The sequence below is a fragment of the Perca flavescens genome, chromosome 15, assembly GCF_004354835.1.
Source record: "Perca flavescens isolate YP-PL-M2 chromosome 15, PFLA_1.0, whole genome shotgun sequence".
In the NCBI taxonomy this organism is placed as follows: domain Eukaryota; kingdom Metazoa; phylum Chordata; class Actinopteri; order Perciformes; family Percidae; genus Perca; species Perca flavescens.
The window spans coordinates 18,505,786-18,530,776 of NC_041345.1; the positions used below are offsets into that span (position 1 = coordinate 18,505,786).

A 24,991-nucleotide genomic window follows, 5' to 3' on the forward strand; every position below is an offset into this window, starting at 1 on the left:
CCTGGGAACTCTGTAGTTTGATTACTGGCCACGCCTTCCTAATATTCACGTCTGAGTCACATCACTCAACTGTAATAGGCTGCTCTAATGGGAAATAAAAGGTCTGTGGGACAAATAGTTCGAGTGACCTTATCCTGTTTGTTTTTGCCTTTTTGGTCTTTTTAATATCTCAATGATTATACTAAAGAGACTCAAATAGTCTTTTTTATTATACATCTGTGGGACAGAATAAAGTCCATGCATGTATGTTGACCCTGATAATAATTAACCTATTGGAGCTTCAAATAGCCTTAATATTGCTATAAATAGTCATCAAAAGAACCACAGGCATTTCATCATTTTTAAAGGTGCCCTGCCATACAAAACCGTTTTTACTTGCATTTTTTGAAATATGTTAGGTCCATATGTGTTTGTGTTATGTTGTGAATGTGAAAATATACTGCTACCTCCTTTGTCAGCTCTAGCCATTGAAAAGAAATAAGCAGAGAAATCAGGCCAATTACAAAACCTGGTCAGTCTGACATCATGTTGCCTGAGCTCATTACTATTCATTAGCTCGCCCAGTTGGGCTGAGTAAAAGATACTGACAGCCGGGCTCTCATTGGCTAGCTGTTAGCCAATCAGATTCAAACAGCTTAGCTTGTTGAATATTAATGAGAACTGGCAGAAATCGAGCTGAGTCTACCTGTAGGCTTTCTTTACCACGCTAGAATGGCTTGTTACAGAGTCCATGGTAGAACTTCAGACATTACCACAAAGTAATGAAATATGTGTGGCAGGGCACCTTTAACTTCTTTTTGGCAGCTATATTCCTATAAAAAGCTTGTCAGTGGTTGCACCCAGAGAGATAGGCTACAGGACATTCTTAAACTGATATTTTATAATTTCCTGTAACATTTTTTTAATCCCATTTGTTGGCCAACAGTAACTGGGTTTGCTGTAACATTTGTATTTGTGTAATTTCTGTAGACCACAAAAACAAACAACTCAGTAATGCACTCCGGAAGCCTTGTAGGCTACTGAAACCAGTTACTGAAGTGTAGATTACTTGGCCAAATGAAGTGGCTTCAGCTCTGATTTATTCGCTAAAGAGATACTACAGTCATTAAGTCACACCTCTTAGAAATCAGGCTGTAATGTAATAATTTATTCACTGTAGTCATGGATGCTGCGATAGATTGCTCTGCAGTAAGAATGATATTAAGGAATTTGATGAAAACCATTTAAATGCAGTGTGTCCTCCTTAAAGTAGCAAAATAAAACTCTTAATATGCTAGAACTAGGCTTTTAATATTAATGATAGAAGACGGTGTTTTAAGTGAAAGCATGTTTGTATTTTATATATTTTTTTACTATATAGCATAATGATCACTGAATAAAGACATATGTTTCCTCCTCACTGCTGGGAAAGCATCATGAATAATCTGCACAGTATACACTTGATTTAGTGCCGCATGTCCTCTTAATGGAGATACAATAAATGCAGCGTACATAGATAAAATAGTCCATCAAATTAAGTAGTTAGAGGTGACTGGGCTGCCTTTATGGGTCTCATTGCCTTGCATTTAGTTGATGTTCCTTGTAAGTGCTCCACTGAGGAGTTATTGGTTTTGTGAATGGGATAATTAAATGACGCGGCACCACGTGCCAGGGCCAGGACAGGTCAGCACAACAGTCTATGGTCCGCACTGTTGAGGCATTGTTTTCTCCCCTGAAGACCGACACTGACACCTTGTGGACATAAATGGCAATACCTCACATGGAAAACAAAAACAGCCATAGCCCAAAAAGCAGAACTATAATACAATAATACAATACAACAGACCTGCAAACTTTTTACTTTACTTGTTCTCTTCACATTATGTTTGTAGTCATGGTTTGTTGTATTGTTGGGTGTGTCCCTCTTTCAGTAGTGGAAAAAGGACTCCTTTACACAAGTAAAACTATTGCATTCAAACCTGTACCTTAGTGAAGTAGGACTATAATTAGATAAGTATAAAGTGGTTCTGCTGAAAAATGGCCCCTGTGACTGATATTATATATGACATTATTATATTGTTCATACTGATGCATTAATGCATGAAGCAGTATTTTGTGTTGTAGCTGGTAATGGTGGTCCTATGGTTATTTTAATTTGCCTACTTTATTTTGGTAGTTCATTACAAAAATAGGGGTCCGAAATGGTCACAAGAAAATTCTGAGGGGTCATGAGATGATTAATGTGGTAGAAAAGAAGAAATGTTTTACAACATAGTTTTTAAAGGCTCTGAACACCCACAGAGTTGTTTTCAGTTAATGGTTGGTCTAACCAGGGGCCTGTTTCACAAAAGCAGAATATATAAATCCAGGATAACTGATAAAGCGAGGCTTGACCTAGTCTAATCTGTGCAGCCTAGCTTGGTGCGTTTCACGAAGGCCAAACCAGGCTGAGGAGGAGCGACTAGGTCGAGCCAGGCTGAAGTAATTCTGATAGATGCGCGTCCACGGCTTTCCTCAAAAGACCGCAAGGTCGATCACAGATTTACTGATGCCAAAATGGAGAATACGCATTGTTCATACTTTATACAGAGTGAGCAGCAGCTTCTTGTGGAAGTATGATGACGTGAAACACATGATTTGTATAAAAAGAAAAGAAACACGGCCGCTGTAATAAAACAGCGAGAAAAAGCGCAGCAGACGATCACGGACCGACTGAATGCGTAAGCAGCCTAAACATTAACTGACCACGGCTCTGAATTGAAACCTTCATAATCATACCATTCAAGGATTAGGCTACTAATCATTTTCACAAATTAACAGTAGTAGCCTACTCTTTGCCAAATATGATGCGTAAATATCTCTTTCACTCTGTTCCTCCTTCTTTCTCTCTCTCATGGGCTAAAATATAAATTTCCTAAGTCATATTAACTTCCACTGCTCGCTTTTAATGCAAAGGGTACAATTGTTCGTTTTTGCAAATGACAGTGACTCATTGAATGGTTTCAGTTAAGAGCAGTATTTCATAAATGTATATTTTTAGACTATTATTCAGTCAGTCCGCTATTATCTGCCACGCTTTTTCTCGCGTTTTTTTTAATTTTTTATAGAGGACGAGTTTCTTTCTCTACATATTATATGCCTTGCTCCCTAATATACTGTATGGACATAGAAAATAAAGACACTGAAGAAATTGGACTAAAATCTAGAAACTAAAAAGATAATTAAGTGATAAATTCCATACACACTGTAAACATGAATGGAACAGAGTATATTCGTCAGTTATTTCTCCCCAGCAAAAAAGGTCAAAAACCATTAAGGTGTCCTCTCCCTGTTGTTGTGTAACCTACATCACTAGATAGTTATTGGTCCAGTGAACTAAGACTATAATTTGGGAGGATTGTACAATAAGAATATGTTCTTAAAATTGTTCAATCCTCCCAAATTATAGTCCCAGTTTACTGGACAACACAAATTGTGTGCTAAGAATTCCAAATACAATGCACATGGAAGAGGAATAAACATGATCCTTATTGTTAAAGAATAATAATAAAAAAAATTCTCAACTAAAATAATTCAAGGTGCATTGGTCAACTATAGAAATGTAAAGCATTGTATGTATTGCCCTTAGTAACAGACTTCATTTAAAACACATTTTAAATGTTATCAGCCTTTTCTAATTATTTCAACAACTGCCATAATATATCCATCAAACTTCTAACAACAATATGAACAGCAGTCTTCATACAGCAATATAACCGTAACAATGACTGTCACATGAATAATTATAAAAAAATAATGGTCACAACTTTAACTAATAACAGTACTTAAATTAACAGCAATATGCACCATTTGTATTTTAATCCAGGCTGATAACAATAAGGTGAAACCACTGCTGGGTGATCAGAAAAGGCTCCAGGATTAAATAAATCCTGGTTGTTAGCCTGGTCAGGAGCAGGCTAGCTGTACAGAATAAATCTCCATGGTGATTTATGTGCCTCCGCTTTTGTGAAACCGAGTCAAGGCTAAATTGAGCTAGGATAACTTGGAAATCCCGGCTTAATCCCTTATCCTGGTTTTGTGAAACAGGCCCCAGGACTGTGTGGGTGTGTATAGACTGTGATTGATTGACATCTTCCTGAGACTCCTGTTAGCATTGTTGCAGGGCAGGGCACCTTTGTCATTCTTAGATGACGATTTGTGACCTATTACATTTCCCACCACTGTTCCTAATGCCCCGACAGTTAGGCCTACCACACTGTGGATTTTTAAAGTGCATTTTCAATTATTCAGGAGCTAGCAGCACATGTCTCTCCAAATTCAAAGATAAGAGAAACTCCGATAGAAAAGAAAGAAATAGGGACTCTGGTCCACACTCCAGTAGCCTGGTAAGTGGCGGTAGGCTAATGCACCTCAAATGCTAGATGCCACCCACCCTTATAAAATTTCACTTTATGAGGTTTTTTAACATTAATATGCATTCCCCCCGCCTGCCTATGGTCCCCCATTGGCTAGAAATGGCGATAGGTGTAAACCGAGCCCTGGGTATCCTGCTTTGCCTTTGAGAAAATGAAAACTCAGATCTGATCCGATCTGGAATGACCTCATAAGGAGCAAGATTCCAGATCGGCCAGCAACACCCCCACCCTCTCTCCTCCTCAATAGCTACAGCCACATAAATGGCACATACTAAGGAAAGCTCATTGTGGGACTGGCTCTAGTGGCTGTAATTCTGCACCAAGGCTGAATTTCAGGAAAGAGACTTCAGATACAGTATTAGGGGACCACTAAGGTCTATATAAAAGCATCCAAAAAGCAGCATGTCATGGGACCTTTAAACAAAAAAGATGGGGAAGGTAATTTGCAGAAAGATAGCTACATGTTGAATGTGTGGCCGAGTGTCAGAGGATAGGCTTGCAGTTAGTGATAATAATGCAATAACATTAAGGATGAACTCATTACCATTACTGTACCTCGGCATAGTTTAAAAAAAAAAAAAAAAAAAAAAAAAAAGGTGGTTGCATTGCACAAATTAATCACTCGTTAATGCACCACCCAGCCAGCACGCTATCAGCTTTAACTACTGTTGATTCGCCCATCTGACTTCAGGGATCCAAATAAACACATCTGGCTAACATGCTAAATGCTAAGATGCACACGGTGGATCCTCCAGCTGTGAACTTCTGCTTCAGTGAGGAACTTCTATCTTCAGTGAGTAGTGCGAGGCCTTTCTGATGTCTGTGACATTAAAATCCTTCTCCCAGGTGTGACTGCAGACTCCCTTATTCAGAGATTCAGACTTTGAGGAGGCAGTGGGACAGAGAGACTGAGTGCAACGGTTACATTGTGCTTTGAGAATGAACGAGCAGAGCAAGATGAACCTGGAGCAGATTGAGGTTAACTTCTAGGTGCACAAGAGTCAGTAAATGACTGGCGGCGTTCACCCAGGTGAGTAACAACAAACTTAGTACTGTGTGTGTGTGTGTGTGTGTGTGTGTGTGTGTGTGTGTGTGTGTGTGAGAGAGAGAGAGAGAGAGAAATTAGTGTTATTTTTCCATGCAATCACCATGGGGTGTAAACTCTGTGAGTCTGTTGACAGGTGGAAAGAGAACTAACTTAAAAATTAGAAATTATGATTTGATTAAAAGAATATATCAGCTGTAAACACCTGAACCCTAGATTTTGCAGTTATGTAACAGTGCTTGCAAACTAGTTAGCAAGCGAGCACAGAAGTTTAAATAGGTTGTTAGCTAAAAGTAATGAATAAATTGGTAGAAATCTTAAAGTATTGCATAAGCAGCTGAAAGGGTTAGGGTAGGCCAACTTACTAAACAGTTCAAATAACTAGCTAAAAGTAATGGATACATGGTTGAACTGACCCTTTAGAGTCAAAGTCACTCTTTGTGTCAATAGAACAGCAGGTGGCAGTATGTATTCATTACTAGAGCAGGATTTTGTATTTTTAGTTCAGACCTTAAAGGTTACAGACAAAGATATTTAATCTTATGTTGTGTAGTGAGAAGGAATCTCATATAGCACAAGGAGACAATGTTGGTGTAGGCTAATCACGCTCCACATATCCACAAAAGCAAATAAATACTTAGTTAATAGTATCTGGATTACACTCACTCTCATGCTGACTATTCAACAGTCTGTTGCATCTACCAGCAAGTGGGTGTTGTGTTCTGCATTTCCATTACCTGTATAGTATGTGCTAAGAGATGCTTTAATGGATTATGCTACTCAACCAATAAACTCATTACACCCAAGCGTGTGAATTGCCACTGCCAGATCACTCAACAAGAGGGTAGATGGAAAAAAAACAACTATATATATATATATGAATGGCCAGTATGCCGTAACTTCTAGCTTCTAGCCAAGAAGACTGCGAAAACAAACAAAGCTTTTACAAACAGCATTGGCTCCATCATATGTAATGCATGCTTTGGCATCATCTGTACACTGCTACCCTGAGACTAACCACTGATTTTGTTTATTGTGCCCATGCGTTATAAATTTGGTGGGATGAGAAAAGAAATGAAATGCTGTAGGGCACTTGTGGTGTCAATGTAAGTATAGTTATAAGTACATCATGTCAAGTACTGTACTTAAATAGATATTTTGTTGATTTAAATCCAGCCCTGTGTCATAGCAGTGTGTTCAGGTGAACGGTGCGTGGCTTCTCTCCGTGGCCGAGCTCGGAGCAGCCGAGGTCTGCTGGATGACGCGAAACACTGTGGCGCCACGGAGTGAAGCCCAACACTGTTCATCTGCACACACTGCCCACAGTGCCATGACATCGACCTGGATTCAAATCGGCAAAGTATCCCTTTAAGTACAATTTTGAGGTACTTGTTTTTGTTGCTTAATAATTTCCATGTAATGCTACTTTATACATATATTTCACTAACATCTTTAGAGGGAAATATCGTATTTTTAAAGTGTAGTTAGAATTTGCTCTACCCTGACCAGCTACAACAATATATTGCTGCTTATACTTCAGGGTTTAACACTGTGGTTCCTAACCCCAGGGTAGGGACTTCCAAAATGATATTGACAAAAATCTTAGTCATCACAAGATGATCAAATTGAAAAAAACTTATATCTCTGCTTTTTTTAATTATATTTATTTTTCTCCGACTTGTATCCAGTCTTTGCTTTTCTAAAGCCAAATAACTGTTTTACTTCAAGCTTCTATAAAACAGTTCAAATGAAACAATCTCAAAAGGCAACAGCATATGTTTGAACTGTTCAGTCCATAAACATAAGGGTCATTAACAACACAAAATAGCAGCACTGAAGGCATTCAGCATCTTGCTCAAAGATATTTTAGTAAAGCGTGAAATAATAACATTTACCTGCGTGTATCTAGAAGGTAACCAAGCAGAATAGACCATTAATACACCTTAATACTTTCAGTTTTAAGCAGGTAAGTCACCATAGCCACAGAACATGAAGCTTTTATTATATTCCTTATATCATGCAGTAATAATTCATGCAGACAGCATGCATGGGATTTGAGTTATTTGTTATAAATCCCAGTTTTTGCCTAGCTTTAATGGAAGTGAAATATCGGTGTGTTTGTATTTCAGGCACACACATCCTCAGAGACCAGCAGACTCTAAATGTCTGGCAGAATGGTGACACAGTACTTTATTCAGGCCAAATTACACCACTGAGCAACATTATGCATCCAGTAACCTACTTAGACAATAGAGGAAGTCTCCAAACTACACCAGGTGTCCAAGGTAAGTACATCTCTGTTCCTGCATCCTATTCCTGTGTTCCTTTTAACCACAGCCATTTCCTGTGATGGATACATTTTCAAACTCTATTTAGCTGCTGGGACGTGTTCTGAAATGTTATCCTTGGCCTCACAGTGAAACTATTATATGAAGCTTTTTGCATTATGCCTCTCTTCTAATCCTTTTTTTCAGACTCCAACCTGCAGTCCAGAACATTTCCCTGACTGTGCTTTGCTGGTACATTACCATACTAGCCCTGTCAGAGCTAATGAGGAGAAGAGCCACTCTGCGAGCACCCACAGCATACTGATGTATGTTCAGAGTGGCTCAGCGCGGTTGGTTGGGAAAAACAGACATTCTGCCTTGTAACATTTTGCCTGTGTCAAAGCAGCATATCATTAATGCCTGCATCCTACATCATTAAGCCCCTATGGGATATTGATTGGGACACTGCTGACTTTGGCCCCAGAAGTGCTGAATGGCACTTTATGCCCACAAGGTGTCTCACCACTCCTCTTTGTGGTCACATCTCTCTGGGCTGGTCTCTAAACTCTAAAGGCACAGAGCTGGACAATGTAAATAGACTGGCAGTTGCTTCTGTGATCACAAAAGTTTTGTGATCACAGAGCCACCGTACTTTCTCCAAAATACTCTTTATTTTATGAGTGGCTAGGGCTGGGTATCGTTCAAAAATGTTCAATACCGATACTGGTACCGATACCGTGACTTCAATACTGGTTCCTAAATTATGCTTTTTTTTAATACCAATTTTACAAAATAAAAAAAATTACACATTACAGCACAAATCTTAGTATTTATTTCTCAGCTCGTACTATGTGAGCCCAGTCTCTGCGCATAACTTAGTTTTTCCTGCCTGCCTCTACAACGTGTAACGTTAGACAGACAATCTATGAGATCTGGGTAGAAGCATGCTGCATGTTTATTGGCTCACTGACGATGATGAGATTTACTCCTTAGGTATTGAAATTAGGTATTGAATGACGAGGCATTTTTCGATACTCAATACTTTAGAGGCAATTCGGTCGGTGCCTAAAAAGTATTGAATTCGCTACCCAGCTCTATGAGTGGCCCTGTTCCATGTGTACTGTGTATTGATGGAGAGGTCATCCCACCCTGTGGCTCTGGCTCCATGTACTGAAGCTGAATCATACAAAGCAGGTTATATTGTTTAATCAAAAACTGGCATGAGCTCAACACAAACTCATATTTTTCTGAGCTGTCTATGCAGGGAAGTTGCAACAATTAGCCATATGCGAGCCCAAAGTTCCTGCAAATCCTGCTGTGGAATATGCAGCATAAACAGACATTTCCTCTAGCTCCTACTGTTCCAGCACCACACGCCTCACTGTAAAACAAGCAGCAGTAAACAGTCAGAAATAAGCAAATACTTGCTGAAAGAAATATTAATTCATTATCATTAGCCTATCAATTCATTGTTTCTTCTATTTCATCACATCTGAGGGGCAGAAGTGCAGTGTATTCTGAAGATATGTCACAGTCAGCTCAAAATTAACAATCAATATACAGTGTTTAGTTTATAGTGACTTTTTGCTCTTACAATATTACATTTTAATTTGAATATATGTATGGAGAGTTGCCGTAATCAATATTTTTTCAAAAGGGTTTTTCTATGGTTGGCTTCAACTTAATTTGCCTTTAAGCTATAATGTGCATTTTTGCAAATCACTTCTCTGCTTGCTGCAATATAGGCTTATCTTATAGCCCTACCCAGACAGCCAAACCCACCCAATCACAGGCGCCATTCCTTGGGTTTCATCAGCTCTCTCCGTGTTTTCCAGCCTGCCTTCTGTCTCGTCCCACTCACACTCTGTCAGAGCGCGGCGTTGACAGCCACTGGCCACTGATCAGCCCACTTTGTCGGGGTTTGTGTCTCCATGCAAGACTGCTGAAAAAGAAGCTCTGACTCTCGCATTTTCTTTTATTCGCAAAGGCAAGCATACGCGACCAAACAACAAGTCCGTCCACGGCAACGAAAGCACGAGGTGTAAAAAAAAGCCTTTAAGTCATTTTCTAGACTCATCACTGACTCACAACTCCCTGCACAATGTCTGGAGAGGACGCACCTGCCGAGCAGCAAAACGCCGTGGACCAGAAGCAGGAGACCAAAGCCGCCGAGGAACCCAAAGCCGAGCCGCCCAAGACGGAGCCCGCACCCGCCGCCGCCGCCGAGGCGACGGCTACCCCCGCGGCGGCCACCGAGAAGGTCCCCGAGGAGGACACGTTCACCTATCGCGCTCTGGTGCTCACCGGCTACGGGGGGTATGATAAAGTCAAGCTGCAGGTGAAGAAGGGCAAGCCGGCGCTCAAGGCTGGCGAAGTCCTGGTTCGGGTCAAGGCTTGCGGGCTCAACTTCGCAGACCTGATGGCTCGGCAGGGGCTTTACGACCGGCTGCCGTCCCCGCCGGTCACCCCGGGAATGGAGTGCTCTGGGGTGGTGGAGGCTGTGGGGGAAGAAGTGACGGACCGAAAAGTAAGCACACTCTCAGCTTTAATCCTGCCACTTTTAAGTCTCATTTTTCTGTGTGTGTTTTATTGTTGAAGTGATGAGTTTTTGCCTCGCTTCGTTTTTTTTTGGTTCTGAACTGCTACATCGGTATGGGCGTGTCAGGCTTTGCTCGCTGCACAGGCAGTGGTGGTTGTGCTGTGCAGTTTCATGACTTAACGTTAAATGCGAATAGGCCATTGGGTCAGGTAATTAACACAACAATAGGTTAATCATAAATATTGATCTATAGTTTATGTTTGAGCTGTTATTGGTGCTCATTTATTCATTCTTTTCAGTGCATAAAGATACATTTGTTATCTCAAACTGGAAAGCATGACGCCTGTTATTGTGTTCATGTTGTATGTAATATCTGTAGAACAAGCCCAAAGTGTGTAAATGACACGAGTTGAGTACAATGAAGTCAGCAGCAGGCGTCGCCCCTCTTGTCTCCCCCGGTTTTCAAATTGCGCTGAACTGTGCGCACTTAGATTGAGCAACTTCAAGTTCAAAATAGTTGCCTAGATGCAGATGGATTCATTGATAATACGCAACGGAAGTTTTAAGTCTAAATAAACACATAAACTGCGGGATGCTTACCACCCTTGCAGCACCTACGCTGTTGCCTACTGCGCTTTGATGTGTGCCAAGGCGCGGAGAGCTGCGTCAAAGCAGACAGAATAAGACCGGAAATTAGACTGCTGTGCCTTCAAAATGAAAGCTTTGAATAGTCACCTCGGAGAGTTTCCTTTGCCTTTTTATTGTAGCAAAAGAAGATAAATTAAAGAAAATGTGTGCACAATACGGAATTCACGAAGGAGTGATGAGTAGCTATGGAAAACATGTTTAGCTTAATGGACGTGTCAGAGTTGGTCATATAGCTACAGTGCACATGTAGGCAATAGGTGTGCATTTCTTCATCCTGCTTGGGGCATTTAATCCTCTAAAGTTGAAATCTTAACTGTATTTTTATTTAAAATAACGTTTTGGTTAAAACTAAACAAAAATGCCACCTCGGTTCCAGTTTGCTACTCCTAGTTCGCTTGCAGTGTTAATTAATAAGGGATTTTATTTTGGAGACGATGGCCGGATGCCACAGTTATTAATATGGCTGACTTGACACCGGTGGCGGAGACCGAAGTCACCGACGCCTTTTGTTACCGGGAGTGACGGTGGCGCACAGACTCACCGAGTGGAAAGGGCGAGGCGCGCCGCAACCGACAGCATGGTGTGAGAAATAGCATCACTCGCCCTCATTGTCAACAGACAGCCTATCTCCTCTGTTGTATTCAGAGAATATTAACACTTATTTAGAGTAAATATATCACAATTAAAGTTCAAACAGACAATGAAGCCAAGTCAATTAAACAATCATAATACAACAGCTTTTCTTTAATGTTCAGCCACAAGGAATGAAGTGGTGTGATGAGTCACTGGCCTATATGTCTGTCTCCTGGTGGCATCACCACAGTAACGCTTTTGTAAGGCAATTAAACTACAATGCCGAAATGTTACACATAAGCCAGTGATGACTCACGACATTTGTTGTAAGAGCACCACATATTCTCACATCAGTCAGTTAATGTCCGTGGGTAACATCAGGCTGATCAGATGTGTGATGCAAATGCAGAATCAGTGCATCTGGCTGGGAGTGGCACATATGCCAAATCCTTATGGATGGGGAATCTATGCAGACTAATAGGAATATGATTGGTGACAGGTCAGCCAATGGCAGCCATACATCATAGAAGGTTAAGACCCTTGTGTTTCTAAAATACTTAATAGCTTCTTTCCACATTGTCAGTAATGTAGATTGGATTTAAAGGTCACACATTACACACACACACACACACACACACACACACACACACACACACGCACACGCACAAACACACAGCTTGTCATCAAGGCCTCACACTCCCACATCCCCTTGCAGCCCTTAGCTTATAGAATTAAGAGCCAATCTTCCTAATGGATGGAGATCTCTGAGATCTTTTGGCAGCCAACTCAGAGGGAATGTGCTGACCCTGATGGCACAGAATTTTTGGGAGGCTCATCACTCACTGCAGCCCTATCTGTCTGCCTATCTATCTCTGTTTCACACACACACACACACACACACACACACACACACACACACACACACTCTCTCTCTCTCTCTCTCTCTCTCTCTCTCTCTCTCTCTCTTTCTCACACACACACACACACAGACAAACAAACAATAATAGGTGTGTCTAATAGTTTGTTCCACATACAGTGTACACAAAGCTATGCACACATCCATGCCATTTTGGTATCAAAACTCATGTATAGAAACAAATCAAACAACACTCATCCCCAGATATAATGTAATTAGAAATTTGCAGATTTAATAAAGGAAGCACTTGCACCATTGTTTCCCTCTAGTCTCCCTGTCTTTGTCTTGTTTATTGTTTTCCTGCTTGCTGCCTCTTGTATTTGTTTATGTATTATCCACTGCATGCCTTCCATTATATTTCAATAACTTCTTTAAAACAAGTATCCCTTGAGGGGGACAATAAAGTTGAATGAGGTAATGCTACAGTGCTCTCACCCGAAATGACCTAAGAGGGACTGTGGGGAAAAATGTAACAGTGAGTAAGCGAGGACGAGGGGAAATATTACAAATCACACCGAAGCTCCCCTGACACCAAACATCAGCACTTTTTTTCCTGACCTGCTTTTTTTCATTTTTCATGCTCTCCCTCTGTGAGTTTTGGTCGGATCTGACCCATATGTTCTCAATTATCTCCCCCTGGCCCACATTGTCAGTCTGGTATTTCCTCCATCCCTCCTTCCTTCCTACTAACTATCTCTCTGTCTTTCTTATGATCTCTTGATTCTTCCTCTGTCAATCGTTCTGTCAGTGAATCCCTCTATCATGCTGTCCTCTCTTTATGTTACCATCCTCTCTGCTGTATGTAAGCAGGGCGCGGCCTTTATCCGAACATCATACAAACTGTGTCAAAGCACAATAACCCCTATTCTGACACAAGGGAGATATTCGTGTGGGTGTTACATTTAACCATCTTTCGCCTCAACCTGACTCAGGAACACTGTATCAGAAATTCGGTTCATTCTTTGTTTTTTTTTTTCTCTGATAATTTTTTGCTGAGATCATCAAAGCTCAGAGCCACGAAGCAGCTGACTTGGAGGCCTGCATAACCCAAAATTGAATCACCATCTGATTAAGTCCATTCATGTACAGTTAACTGGAAGTGTCTTTGTTCAGTGTCCCCGCACTCCTGACCCCAACTGTGACTACATTTGATGCAGTGGCAAGAAGGCTGAGAAAGGGTGTGTGTGTGTGTGTGTGTGTGTGTGTGTGTGTGTGTGTGTGTGTGTGTGTGTGTGTGTGTGTGTGTGTGTGTCAGTCACACTGTGAAGATGTTGTAACAGAACTGTCACAAGGCTAGCTCACTTGGCCTTCAGTGTTCCTACCAAGATTCTGTGTGACTGACAGTAACTCACATGCTTTACGTGGGCACAGAAGACAGAAGAGTAGCTGCAGATGCATTTGAATGTGATTTGTGAGTCATATTTATGTGTTTCCTGTAAAAGCCTGAACTCCCTCACCTATTGATTTGTGCCACACTGCACCCCTAATTAAACCTGTGAGGCTGATGAGTTTGAAGACTTAAAAAGGGGGAGGGGAGGATCTCAGCTGTAGATGGGAGAGAGCAAGTCAGCATGAATAACAAAGGGGAGGAAAGAGAAGTAGCCCACGGTGAAAAAGTGAAAGTAGAGTTTGAAAATAAACCAAATGAGTCGAACCTCAGAGAGAAAGATGCGGGTATGAAAAGAGAGAGGGAGAAAGGGAGAGAAAGAGGGAGATCTCTCTAATTGGAGTGGATAGACAGCGAGGCGCATTGCTCCCTCCAGACCATTAGAGAGGCCCGGGTGGAGAGGGTTTGTTCCCAGGAGGAGAGCGCTTGTCTTATGCTCAGCCATGGGGAAGAATCTGGCAAGGACTCTGATGAGTGGAGGGAAGCCAGGGGAGAAGATGGGCCCCATTGTCCTGTCTCACTGATGAGGAAGAGGAGATACGGGACACTCCTCGCAAGAGAAAAGAAAGAGGATGTTACAGACAGAATGAGACAGTGAAGGATGAAGAAATGGGGAGGAAAGAGAGAACGTCAAAGAAGGCGGCATGACCGAGACACAGACAGGACGAGACGAGGGACTGGAGAAGGGGAAGGAAGACGTTCTAAAGTTGTAAGGGGAAAAGGAGTCAGGAAGTGAAAGAGAAACAAGGGAAGAGAAAAAGTGAGGAGAATGGAAACAGTGCAGGAGGGAGAGCTATGTCGAGAGGGGTGAATAAGGGGGAGGAAGAAAACAGGAAGAGAGTTATAATGCTGCAGTCCTCTGTTTCCTGTGTCCCTCGAGCAGGCTCTCCTGATTGGTCAGTGAGGGGGCTAGGAATACGTTTACATCGAGGCTTGTCCTTCTGGAAAGAGACAGTTGTGAATCGGGGGATCCTGCTTTGATAGGAAGTGTTTGGAAGCACAACACAACAAGATGGTGATTGTGGTGTACAGCACAGTGAATGATGTCTGTGGCTTCCTCACTGTCACTATGGTGGTTCCGAAAGATAATATATAACATGGTAAACAAAAAATAGATTTTTTACCCTGATTCATCTGTCACTTCATTATTTCTAAAAGTACTAATACCACACTGTAAAGAATACTCTGTTACAAATAAAAGTCCTGCATTGAAAATGTGACTTAAGTAAAAGTATGTATCAAAAGTATCATCAGGAAAATGTACTTAAAGTATTAAAAGTAAAAAGTACTCAATGCAGAAAAATCCTCACATTTTAGAAGCAGTCAATCAAAACAGTTCTGTGTTTAATCGGATAATCATTTCAGCTGGACTTTAATTTATAATAAAACATCGTATTTTATTACCTACATGTGTTTTGTGGGCAAAAATCTGAATTTGTAAAGTAACTAGTAACTAAAGCTGTCAAATTAATGTAGTGGAGTAAAAAGTACAATAGTTCTCTCTGAAATGTAGTGGAGTAGAAGTAGAAAGTGTCATGAAAAGAAAAGACTCAAGTACAAGTACCTCAAATTTGTACTTAAGTACAGTACTTGAGTGCATTTACTTAGTTACATTCCACCACTGTCTGCAACCACCCCTGGTTGGGGATCACTGCATTAAGGCTCTGACACACCAACCTGACGGCCGACTGTCGGCAGAAAAGTCAGTCGGACTGACTGCCTCCCCGAGTTGGTCAAAAAAGTGCCTCGGAACACACCGAAGTGACGCCGACTTGAGCGTACGTTCTGCGTGTGCGCAAGACGTAATATGTCTCCATAACAGCAGGCGGCGCTAATCTGTATTGTTGCCCAAAAAAACAAATACCGGCAGCTGATTGGACGAACGCGTCACTTCTCCCGAATTTCAAAACCGACCATAATGGCGGCTCGTTCGGAATACGATCTCGAACAGACTCGAGTCACTGACCTCGCCAGACTGTCCGACGGCAGAGGTTAAAGCTAGTGCGTAGTTTCTGTCTCCCTCATGAGGAATCCCCCCCCCACACACACACACACACACACACAGTTGCTAGTAGCCAAGGAGGACACGGAGGATTAAAAAAAAAACATGAGGTACTCTTAAGAGGAGATAATTATCTTTACTCGAGTTTCTGCCAGAAGACACCAATTTCTAAACATAGCCATACTGAGAAATACAGAGATAGTTTTGTGGAGCCGATAGTCTTGACTAGCTTTGTAGCAACTTATTTGGCAATGGCTTGAATGTTACGGACGTTCATTATTATAAAAAAGTTACATCGTTTTCAGTAACTGGAAACAGGTACAGACAAAGAGTCCTTTTCTTTACCTTCTTCTTACCCCCTGTCTTCCTGTGCCTTCTGTTCCAGGTTGGCGATAAGGTGATGGTGTTGAACCGCTTTGGACTGTGGCAGGAGGTGGCGGTGGTGCCGTCAACCCACACCTTCCTCATCCCAGAGGGCATGAGCTTTGAGGAGGCAGCGGCCCTCCCTGTGAACTACATCACTGCCTATATGATGCTGTTTGACTTTGGCAACCTGCGACCCAACCAGAGTGTCCTCATCCACGCTGCTGCAGGTAAAGAGACAAACACAGAGAAGGATACACACGGCACACACGCACATAGGACACACATAAACCCTTTTAATCTGTGTCAATCTTAGGTTGGGAATGGATGAATCACTCTTCATGAAAGAGTCACACATTTCAGTGAGGGTTGAATTCATTATAAATTGATTAATAATTCATTCACAAACCAAAGCAAACATTGTTTTACTGTTGCTGTAGTATCTATGACCAACTGTCGATTTATGTTGTAATCCTGCAACTGAAAACCACATATAATCAATTTAATATTAGTATGTCAGCCCAGGACTCTCTCTAACTGCTCTGTAGTTAGCAGCAACACAAATCACAAATAATTTAGTATATTACCACCAGCCTTCTCTAGAGAATCCTTTTGAAATCCTCTGCAGAAGCTCAACACAACGATGCAAAGCTTGTATTATGACTTTAAGGAAACGCCTTTTGAATGTTTACTGTACCAGACTTCTTCCTTCTCTGCACCTCCTGTTTATGCTTTTTTTTTAATATATGAATTATGGCTGCTGGAGAAGGTCCCACTGTCCATAAGTATGAGATATGGCTCAGTGCTTTTCACTCTCTAGGACTGCACTAATACTGGAGCACCTGCCACCTGGACTGTGAGGTCAAAGTTCAAAGTGAGTGGGTGGGGGAAAGATGGGGATTGAGGGAGTAAAAACACCTGTTTTGGGGTGTGATGCACTGAGCCTGAGAGCATTTGATTTTGCTGTGTTTACACAATCAGGCCAGCTGGAGAGGATGGGGAGTGCATTAGCCAAAAAGAAATGGTTCTCTCCCCGTTTCTCTCTCGCTGTCTGCCGGTGTACAACTTACACTTTTCCTCTTGTTCCTACTCTGTCTGTGCAGAGGGAGTGAGAAAGGAATCCCTCGGCATTTGGGACAGTGTGTGGGCGTGGATGGCTAAGAGAATCAAGCACACGATGAAACCTGAGCCCGTTTTCTTTCTGTAAGACAAAAAAAAATGACAGAGAGCTGTAGTAGGCTGCCAACCCAGGTGGATGCTTCCCTTGGTACTAACACAATAACACTCAAAAGGAATGAATATGTAAGAATACCATTTAAACCGTGCAGTTTCCCCAGAGCTGACTGACAGCTAACAGACTCATAGTTGTGGGATTTGTGGTTTGCATAGGAATCCCAAATGTTTGCGTTCACCATTTCATCCAGCGGATGTCACTCATCTTGCCAGATTTTCTGTGCAGATTATGTTTGCTATAGGAGGAATGCTGTGGAAGTGTGGTGTGAGACACTTTCCCCCACTGGTTTGGTCGAGGCGGCGGTTTCTGGTTTCTCAGGGCAGGCTGCCAGTCTTGTCTCGCCAGCTGTCCGGACATCATGAGTGTAAAAGCACATTACTGAGGCTATGACAAAAACATTTGCTTAACAGTCTGCCTCACTGCATTCTGTCATTCTTTGCATGTGCAAATCATTATCATACTGTATGCTCTACAACGCCCCTCCATTGAGACTTTAAAAGTTAATAGCAGTGAACTTGATCGTAGTGGTGGGAGAGATTTGCACATCCTTCGCCTCCCTCCGTCGTGGGGCTGCATGGCTCACATGGTGCTGGAAGCTGAGTGTGGGTGGGGGTGGTCTAAAACCCTTGAGGCTGTCAAAAAATGCTCCTGATATTCTCTGATTAGAGAGATCAAAAGTATCTGATGTGACAGGGCCAGAGAGAGAAAATGAGATTGTGATTGTCTTCTCAAGTCTGAAATTATTATATTATATGTTATATAATATTGAAGGAAATTGCAGACAGGGTGGCATATGTTCCTCACTAAATGTATTCCAATTCTGGAACTGGCTGTTTTAGCAAAATTGTAACATAGCAGTGTATTTGTGACAATATCAAGGAATCTATTTAATATATTAGTCAATCGACAATCAATTTTGATAATTAACTAAAAGTTTGTGTCAAGTCATTTATCAAGCAAAGATGCCAAACATGTATCGAGTATCTGCTTTCTCTGTTTTATATCACTGTCAACTTGAATATCTTTGGGTTTTGCACTGTCGCCCAACGCAAGCAATTTGAAGACATGGCATGACAGACCTTGGTCTCTGGGGAAATTGAACAACCATTTTGTAGCATTTTCGACATTTTACAGAACCAAACCAGATTCACTGATAAACCTGAACTCTTCGGTCCCCCTACAGGTTGGAAGCGGAATTGTCCTTTACTGCTGTCATTCGAACTACAGATCCACAACCCGATCTGGCCGAACTTGCACAGTGCGGTTATAGCTGATAGAGGGCCGCAAAGCGAATGCGGAAGTGCCGTTCCGTGAACCACTGAAACTGGTTGATTGATTTTGGAAACATTATTTTAAGGTACAAAAGAATCTTTGGTGTTGCTTTAATTGATCATGAAAATAAATGTTAGTTGCAGCACTACAGTAATGTAATTTAAGGGTGTGGTTCCCTTTTTGGCTTAATATTGTTACAGTCCATCCTCAGGTCACACGTATGTCTGAGTTGTATGCAGATCAAAGAGATTTTCCCATCTATGATTATCTCCAATGAATATCTTATAATGGCCTGAAGAGCTAAAACTTTACAGTATTTCATACAAACATTTTCTTTTCTCCCTTCATCTTGAAACACCCAGTGGGGATCCTGACCCCCTGGTTTGGAACCACTAAAGTATTATCCATCCTAAGTAATGAACTCTGATTACTTTGCACTCACTTCATTAATTTGACTGTAATGTGTCACATGTAAATGTAGAAAACCACCACTGTTGTCTCAATACAAATTCCTTGTTTCAGTTTAAACGTTTGCCAAGAATTGATGTCTGCAGTGAAAACAGTTCTAAGTAACGCCTCAATTCAATTCAATTTTATTTATAGTATCAAATCATAACGGAGTTATCTCGAGACACTTTACAGATAGAGTAGGTCTAGACCACACTCTTTAAATTCCAAAACCCCAACAATTCCAGTAATTCCTTCAAGAGCAAGCATTAGCAGTGGCTGTTGCGACAGTGGCGAGGAAAAACTCCCTTTTAGGAAGAAACCTCGGCAGACCCAGGCTCTTGGTAGGCGGTGTCTGACGGGGCCGGTTGATGGTGTGATGAACAGGAACAGTGACTTTGAAGGTAGTCGTGGAAGTTCATGTCATAGCAGGGCACACCGTGTCATACTGAGTAGTGCATCAAAAGCTAACTGAGCATGTCTTGTATTTTGATTGTGAAACCGTAATTAACAAGTACTCTGTTACTACTCAACCCTGCCCACAGCTCCAGTGAACAGCCCATTTAACCACACACAGTATTACAGTGGTTGAATGGCTTTACTTCAACTCGTCAGACTGTCTCACAAGACTTTGCAACTGACCATTGCATATACAGTTTTGCATCCAACTAAACAGTAGTGATTTTGTGTGGCAGGCATGTCTGCCGCACAACATTACATTTCTGCTAGATCAGTCCAGGTCTTGCAAAGATAAAATAGTAAGCTTTTACATGAGATTAACTGGGCCTATTTGTTCAGCCGAGGAGTAGAGGCAGTAGAGAAGACAACAATTAGTTTTTCACCCTCACATGGTACGGTTTGTTAATCATGATTACCAAACAGCAGCCATAGACTGTGTTTGAGGAGCAATTTTCTTCTTCTGTCACAAAAAAAAGTTTGTTTATTCTCATAAGGACGTAATCCACTGATTTATCCACATCAGGAAAACGATTATCCTATTTTCAATTACTTTTTGATTACTTTGTGTCCAAAGCCCCTGGAACATCGGTGTTAAACAAATAACTAATTCAACAATTACAAAATGTAATAATATTCATGTAATAATATTCATGTAATATCGTCATCTTCAACAGGTATTTCAGAGATTTCAGTGAAGCTATGTCAGGTTCTTCATCTTGTGACCCTGTCATTAATAAATAGTGTCATTTTTGTTCATTTATGTTTTGTTCAATTTTGTTCATATGGTCCAAAATCCCTAATACTGTATGTCTGAGAGTGCTTTACGAGTTACACAAGTTAACAGTTTATCCTAAGACCCTTGATTAGGATAAGGAGAACCCTTAAGTAGTGGAGACAAGGAAGAAACTGAGGAAGAACAACAGAGGAGAGATAGAAGTCAATTACAGAGCTTTTGTTAATCTTTGGACAAAGCCAGGCTAGCTGTTTCCCTGTTGTCCTGATGCTAAGCTAAGCTAACTGGCTGCTGGCTCCAGCTACATATAGTACTGGAGAGTACTGTACATAAATGAGACTATCAATCTTCTCATCTAAGTCAGAGCGAATAAGCAAATTTCCAAAATGTCATGTCGCATGTCAAACTAAATGTAATAGATTTTTAGATCAAATGTAAAATTGTTCAGAGTGGAGACTAAGGTATGGTTGTAAAAAAACAGAAATGACAACATAACTTTGCAGCCGGTCACATTGAATGATCATCATAAATGTGTTCATCTTAAATATTGCTGGTGCAAAAGCTCAACGACAGCTCTATATGGTAAATAACCTGTTGAAGCATGTTGTAGCGAGTGCTTTTACAGAGCGATGATGATGGGTATCCATCCTCATGCCTATCGCTTCTCCAGTGTTCCATGTTTGCATGTAATGCCAAGAGCTCTCCATAAAGAATATCATTTCCTCAAAAGCATGGTGACCTTTAGCCATCCCAATCAGGTGACCAAAGCAGAATGCTCGACTGGTGGTGTGTGTGTGTGTGTGTGTGTGTGTGTGTGTGTGTGTGTGTGTGTGTGTGTGTGTGTGTGTGTGTGTGTGTGTGTGTGTGTGTGTGTGTGTGTGTGTGTGTGTGTGTGTGTGTGTAAACTCTGGTGAATAGTCCTCAGCTGCCTCTCCCGTGGGTTTGCTCCTGTCCTCTCTCTCCAAACAATAGCTTGTTGTATTTCCTCCCATCGTGCCTCCCTTCTCCAACGCACCGCACATCTGCATCCTCCGTTCTCCTCCTCCCCCTCCGGCTCTCCGTAACCTCCGCTCCCTCTGCGTGACCTCGCCATATCCGTGCTTGATTCCTCGTCATCGGGGAACGAGTACACGTTTCTCCTTTTGTTTTCCCCGGAGGGCTTGGGTGGGGGAAAGTTCAGTGACATTTGGATGTATCTCGTGGGTCTTCTACTGTGCCCGGCCAACAGCCTTTCCTCTGACCTCTCCCTGAACTTGTCCGAATGTTTATGAACCCTGGCTGGCTACCCCACCACCACACCCACACTACACATTCCTGCATCCATAAGGGGCTCTGCTGCATCCAATGATGACGTCCACCTCGGTTTTATTTATGAGCTCTCAATTGACTGCAGGCTAACGTCAAGCATTGTGTTACAGATGTGGAATGCATAATATAAATTAGGTGGTGGTACAGGAGTCCGTGTCATCAATTTATCTTATAATTTTGCTTCATGCCCTCAGCCACCTCCCCCTGTGTGACATTATGGCTCAGATGCGATTCTGCCAGAGTTTGTGTCTTCCAACTTGATAAATAACAAATTATCAATAATCTCCTGTCATAAAGCTCCACAGTAGTGTGTTTGAGGTTTGTCTGTTAGATTCCACACATCCTGAGCGCTGTTTAAGCTGACCGTTACTAAACCTTTTATTTTTCCTACCAGCCAATTATGGTGGCTTCCATACTTTTGCAGCTGCTTCTTGCTGGAGTGTCTGTGTATAGGATAGAGTTACACCAGGTTACGTAGAGGATTATCTAGAAACCATTGATGTGAGTGGCTTCCAGCTGCTGCATGTGGGTGTAATATACCCATGAGAGTGATGGGTGACAGCAGTCACAGCTAAGGAGTTAAATCCTTGTTAATGGCAATCTATAAAATTGAGCTGCTGGTTCTGGAAGTCATTTTTGCCATTGGATAATTTAATGGTATTATAGGTTTATGGTAATGCCATCAGTTATAATTATTTTAACTTTGTTTCTTAGAAATCATGTTTTTCGGTTGTCTATTTGGTATGACAGATTGCTCTAAATACTGTGCTGATGCCAGTTGGGCGTGCAGAGCTGTGGTAAATTCAGGATGCTTCACATTTGCAATTGGGAACAAAGAAATGCACCATAGTCGCCAAATTCATCCAAAATTGACCCTCAATCTGAAATGGCATTAATTTGAACTTCTATCTGCTATACCTGATCTTAAGGTTTGATTCACTTTTGCTGACACAAACATTATATCATTTTAAGTTTGTAATTGGATGTTTTTTACTGACATGCTCCTCTGGGTTTGTGCTGCAGTTGACCTTTCTCCTTAAGTTTTTAGCTACACAAGAACCACATATGTTATTACTTATGCATGTTCTCATTAACAGAATGTCCTGCTCTATCATGTAACATTGTCAGTAAAAAATACCAACAGGACTTTAACTTCTGGAATTAAATGACTGACTCTATTAGCTGTGTCTGACAGGGAAGGTGGCCTTAAACTTTTCTGTACCACAATCTTAGAAAAGTATTGTCAGAGGTGTACTGTAAATGCTTAAAGCAAGAGGAACAGGTGGCTGGATCTCTTGGGTGTGGTGAAGGAGAGCCCTATCCTGGTGTAGATCTTCATGACTGCTGTCAGACCTTGAAGCAGGGCCTCAGGCATATGAGCCCTCAGTGCATAGCTGATTGCAGATGGGATTGAAAAATGAGAAACAAATTATTTTTTTGGAGGTTGGGTAATTGCAAAAAACTTGTGAGCTATAAGGAAAGAAATATAGATTTCTATGTATGTTATTTCTCCTAGGACTCCCCCAGACAGATTATTGTTCTCATTTATTATATACCAGCTGACAGAGTCCCTTGCTGTTTAAGCATTAGCTCAAGTGTAGTTACAACTCTGTCTTTTATGGACCCATTGTTCCTGGGAGCCATGAAAAAATGTGATGTGCCTTGAAAATAGTTCCCTCTCCTCCCGGTCTGTCTGCTCTGGAGGTCTTACCCTAGTTTAGAGAATGCTAATTCAGTCTGACCACTAAGCGGGAGTCTGGGCTGCGTGGTTGAACCGTCTCTGTGTTCCCCAGGCCTGGCATCGCCGGCGGCAGATCAGCTGCACTGATAGGAGAGGGAAACCAGGGCAACCTCCAACCTACCCCACCAATCACATCGCTCGTCGCGCTCTCATCGCTGCAGCCGTTGACAAATTACCCCATCCACCCACCCCTCACCCTAACCACCACATACAGTCGCAGGTGTATGTGAAACCTGTGTCAGGACACCTGCTTGTGTGAAACTGGATGAGTGTGCACAAGCTTGTGTTTCATTTTGCACCTGGGTTCATGTGAGGAAAGAAAGGTCCTTATGTCAGAAATAAATTGTTTTGGGCCATACACACAGATGCATATTATGTGCATGTGTGTTGTGTTTCTGTGTTTGGGTTAGTTCACAGTGTGAGAATCCTTACTCAGTGAATCACAGGGACCACCTTCAGCAAATGATGTTTTTTTTTTTAATTCACTCACCCAGTAAATAAAAATGGGCTTCCTCTCTGCTGCACGAAGAAAAAATTCACCATCAGAGAGAGCACATTAAACTGCTCTTCAAGCCCACAGTGTGTGCACACACACATACACACACACTTACACAGTCGTCCCAGAAAAAACACCAAGGTTACATAATGCAGAGTAATACCTCAAGAGTAAATGTTCACAAACCGCCAACCACAGCTCCTATCACCGTTACAGGACTCATTTGAACTCTACAAAGTGGCAATAAAAAGTTCATTTATTTGGTTCAGCTTGTTGATGTTGTAGCGCAGCCACAGCGAGTTTGGGTAAAAAGAGATGCTTGGGTCCACGTTTGTATTTCATTCTTTGCCAGCCACTACCACTGCAGGCTAATGATAGGTTAAGAAAGACAAGAGTCCTTGAGGAACTGTGGAAATAAATGCAAAAGAAATTGCACAAGAAAACAACATGGAGCTCAGACACAAGGGCCCAGTCATCACTCTGGTGTTGACAGTAGACATATGGCCACCATCCGTCCCCCGACTAACACCTAGGATCATAGCCTGGCTCACACAGTTTGAAGAAATGCTGTGATGTGAGCTCTTTTTTTTATTTTGACAAGAAACATGAGCTGTCGATGAGGGATGTATTAATTGGGACGAGGCAGATGTGTCCGTCCCATTATTTTTTCATAAATAAGAAAAACATTTCTGATGTCCCCACCCACCCCTGTTGTTAAGCTCTGGATGTGGAGCAATGACAGTGGCCTCAGTGTCAGTCTGGATTCCACTGTGTTTTGGGGTAAATTCCTCTTCGCAGTTATGGAAGCCAAGTTCAATTTGTGCCAAAATGCGAGTATGTAAGGATTCAGAGGAAGACAAAACCCTATGTATCCTGTTTCTCCAGCGGGAAAGAGAAAAACAAAATGGATAGATGGATGCTTTTTGACATTTCCTATGTAATTTCCAAGTGTAAACAATTCAATTGAATCCTGAGGAGAGCAAATACAATTAGCAGCAAGAATTTGTTTTCTACTACCCCCGAGGAAAGTGTTTGTGGATGGTCATAATTCACACTCAACCCCTACCAACAAAGATGATTTTAGTCTAGAGATAGAGAAAGGTAAATATTTTAATCTCTGTGCATATTCGTAAAGATAAGGTAATTCAATCAGCCATTCAGGATGTT

General features: G+C 41.7%; 1 protein-coding gene across 1 annotated transcript in view; it reads left to right on the forward strand.

The window, feature by feature from the left end:
- The first annotated feature begins 9,506 nt into the window (after positions 1 to 9,506).
- Positions 9,507 to 24,991, forward strand: part of vat1 (vesicle amine transport 1) — a 31,863-nt gene continuing 16,378 nt past the window's right edge. Inside the window, exons 1-2 of the mRNA XM_028598657.1 lie at positions 9,507 to 10,233; positions 16,157 to 16,364. Of these exons, the coding sequence (XP_028454458.1) occupies positions 9,808 to 10,233; positions 16,157 to 16,364 (634 nt within the window). The 5' untranslated portion in view covers positions 9,507 to 9,807. The remainder of the gene's footprint in view (positions 10,234 to 16,156; positions 16,365 to 24,991) is intronic.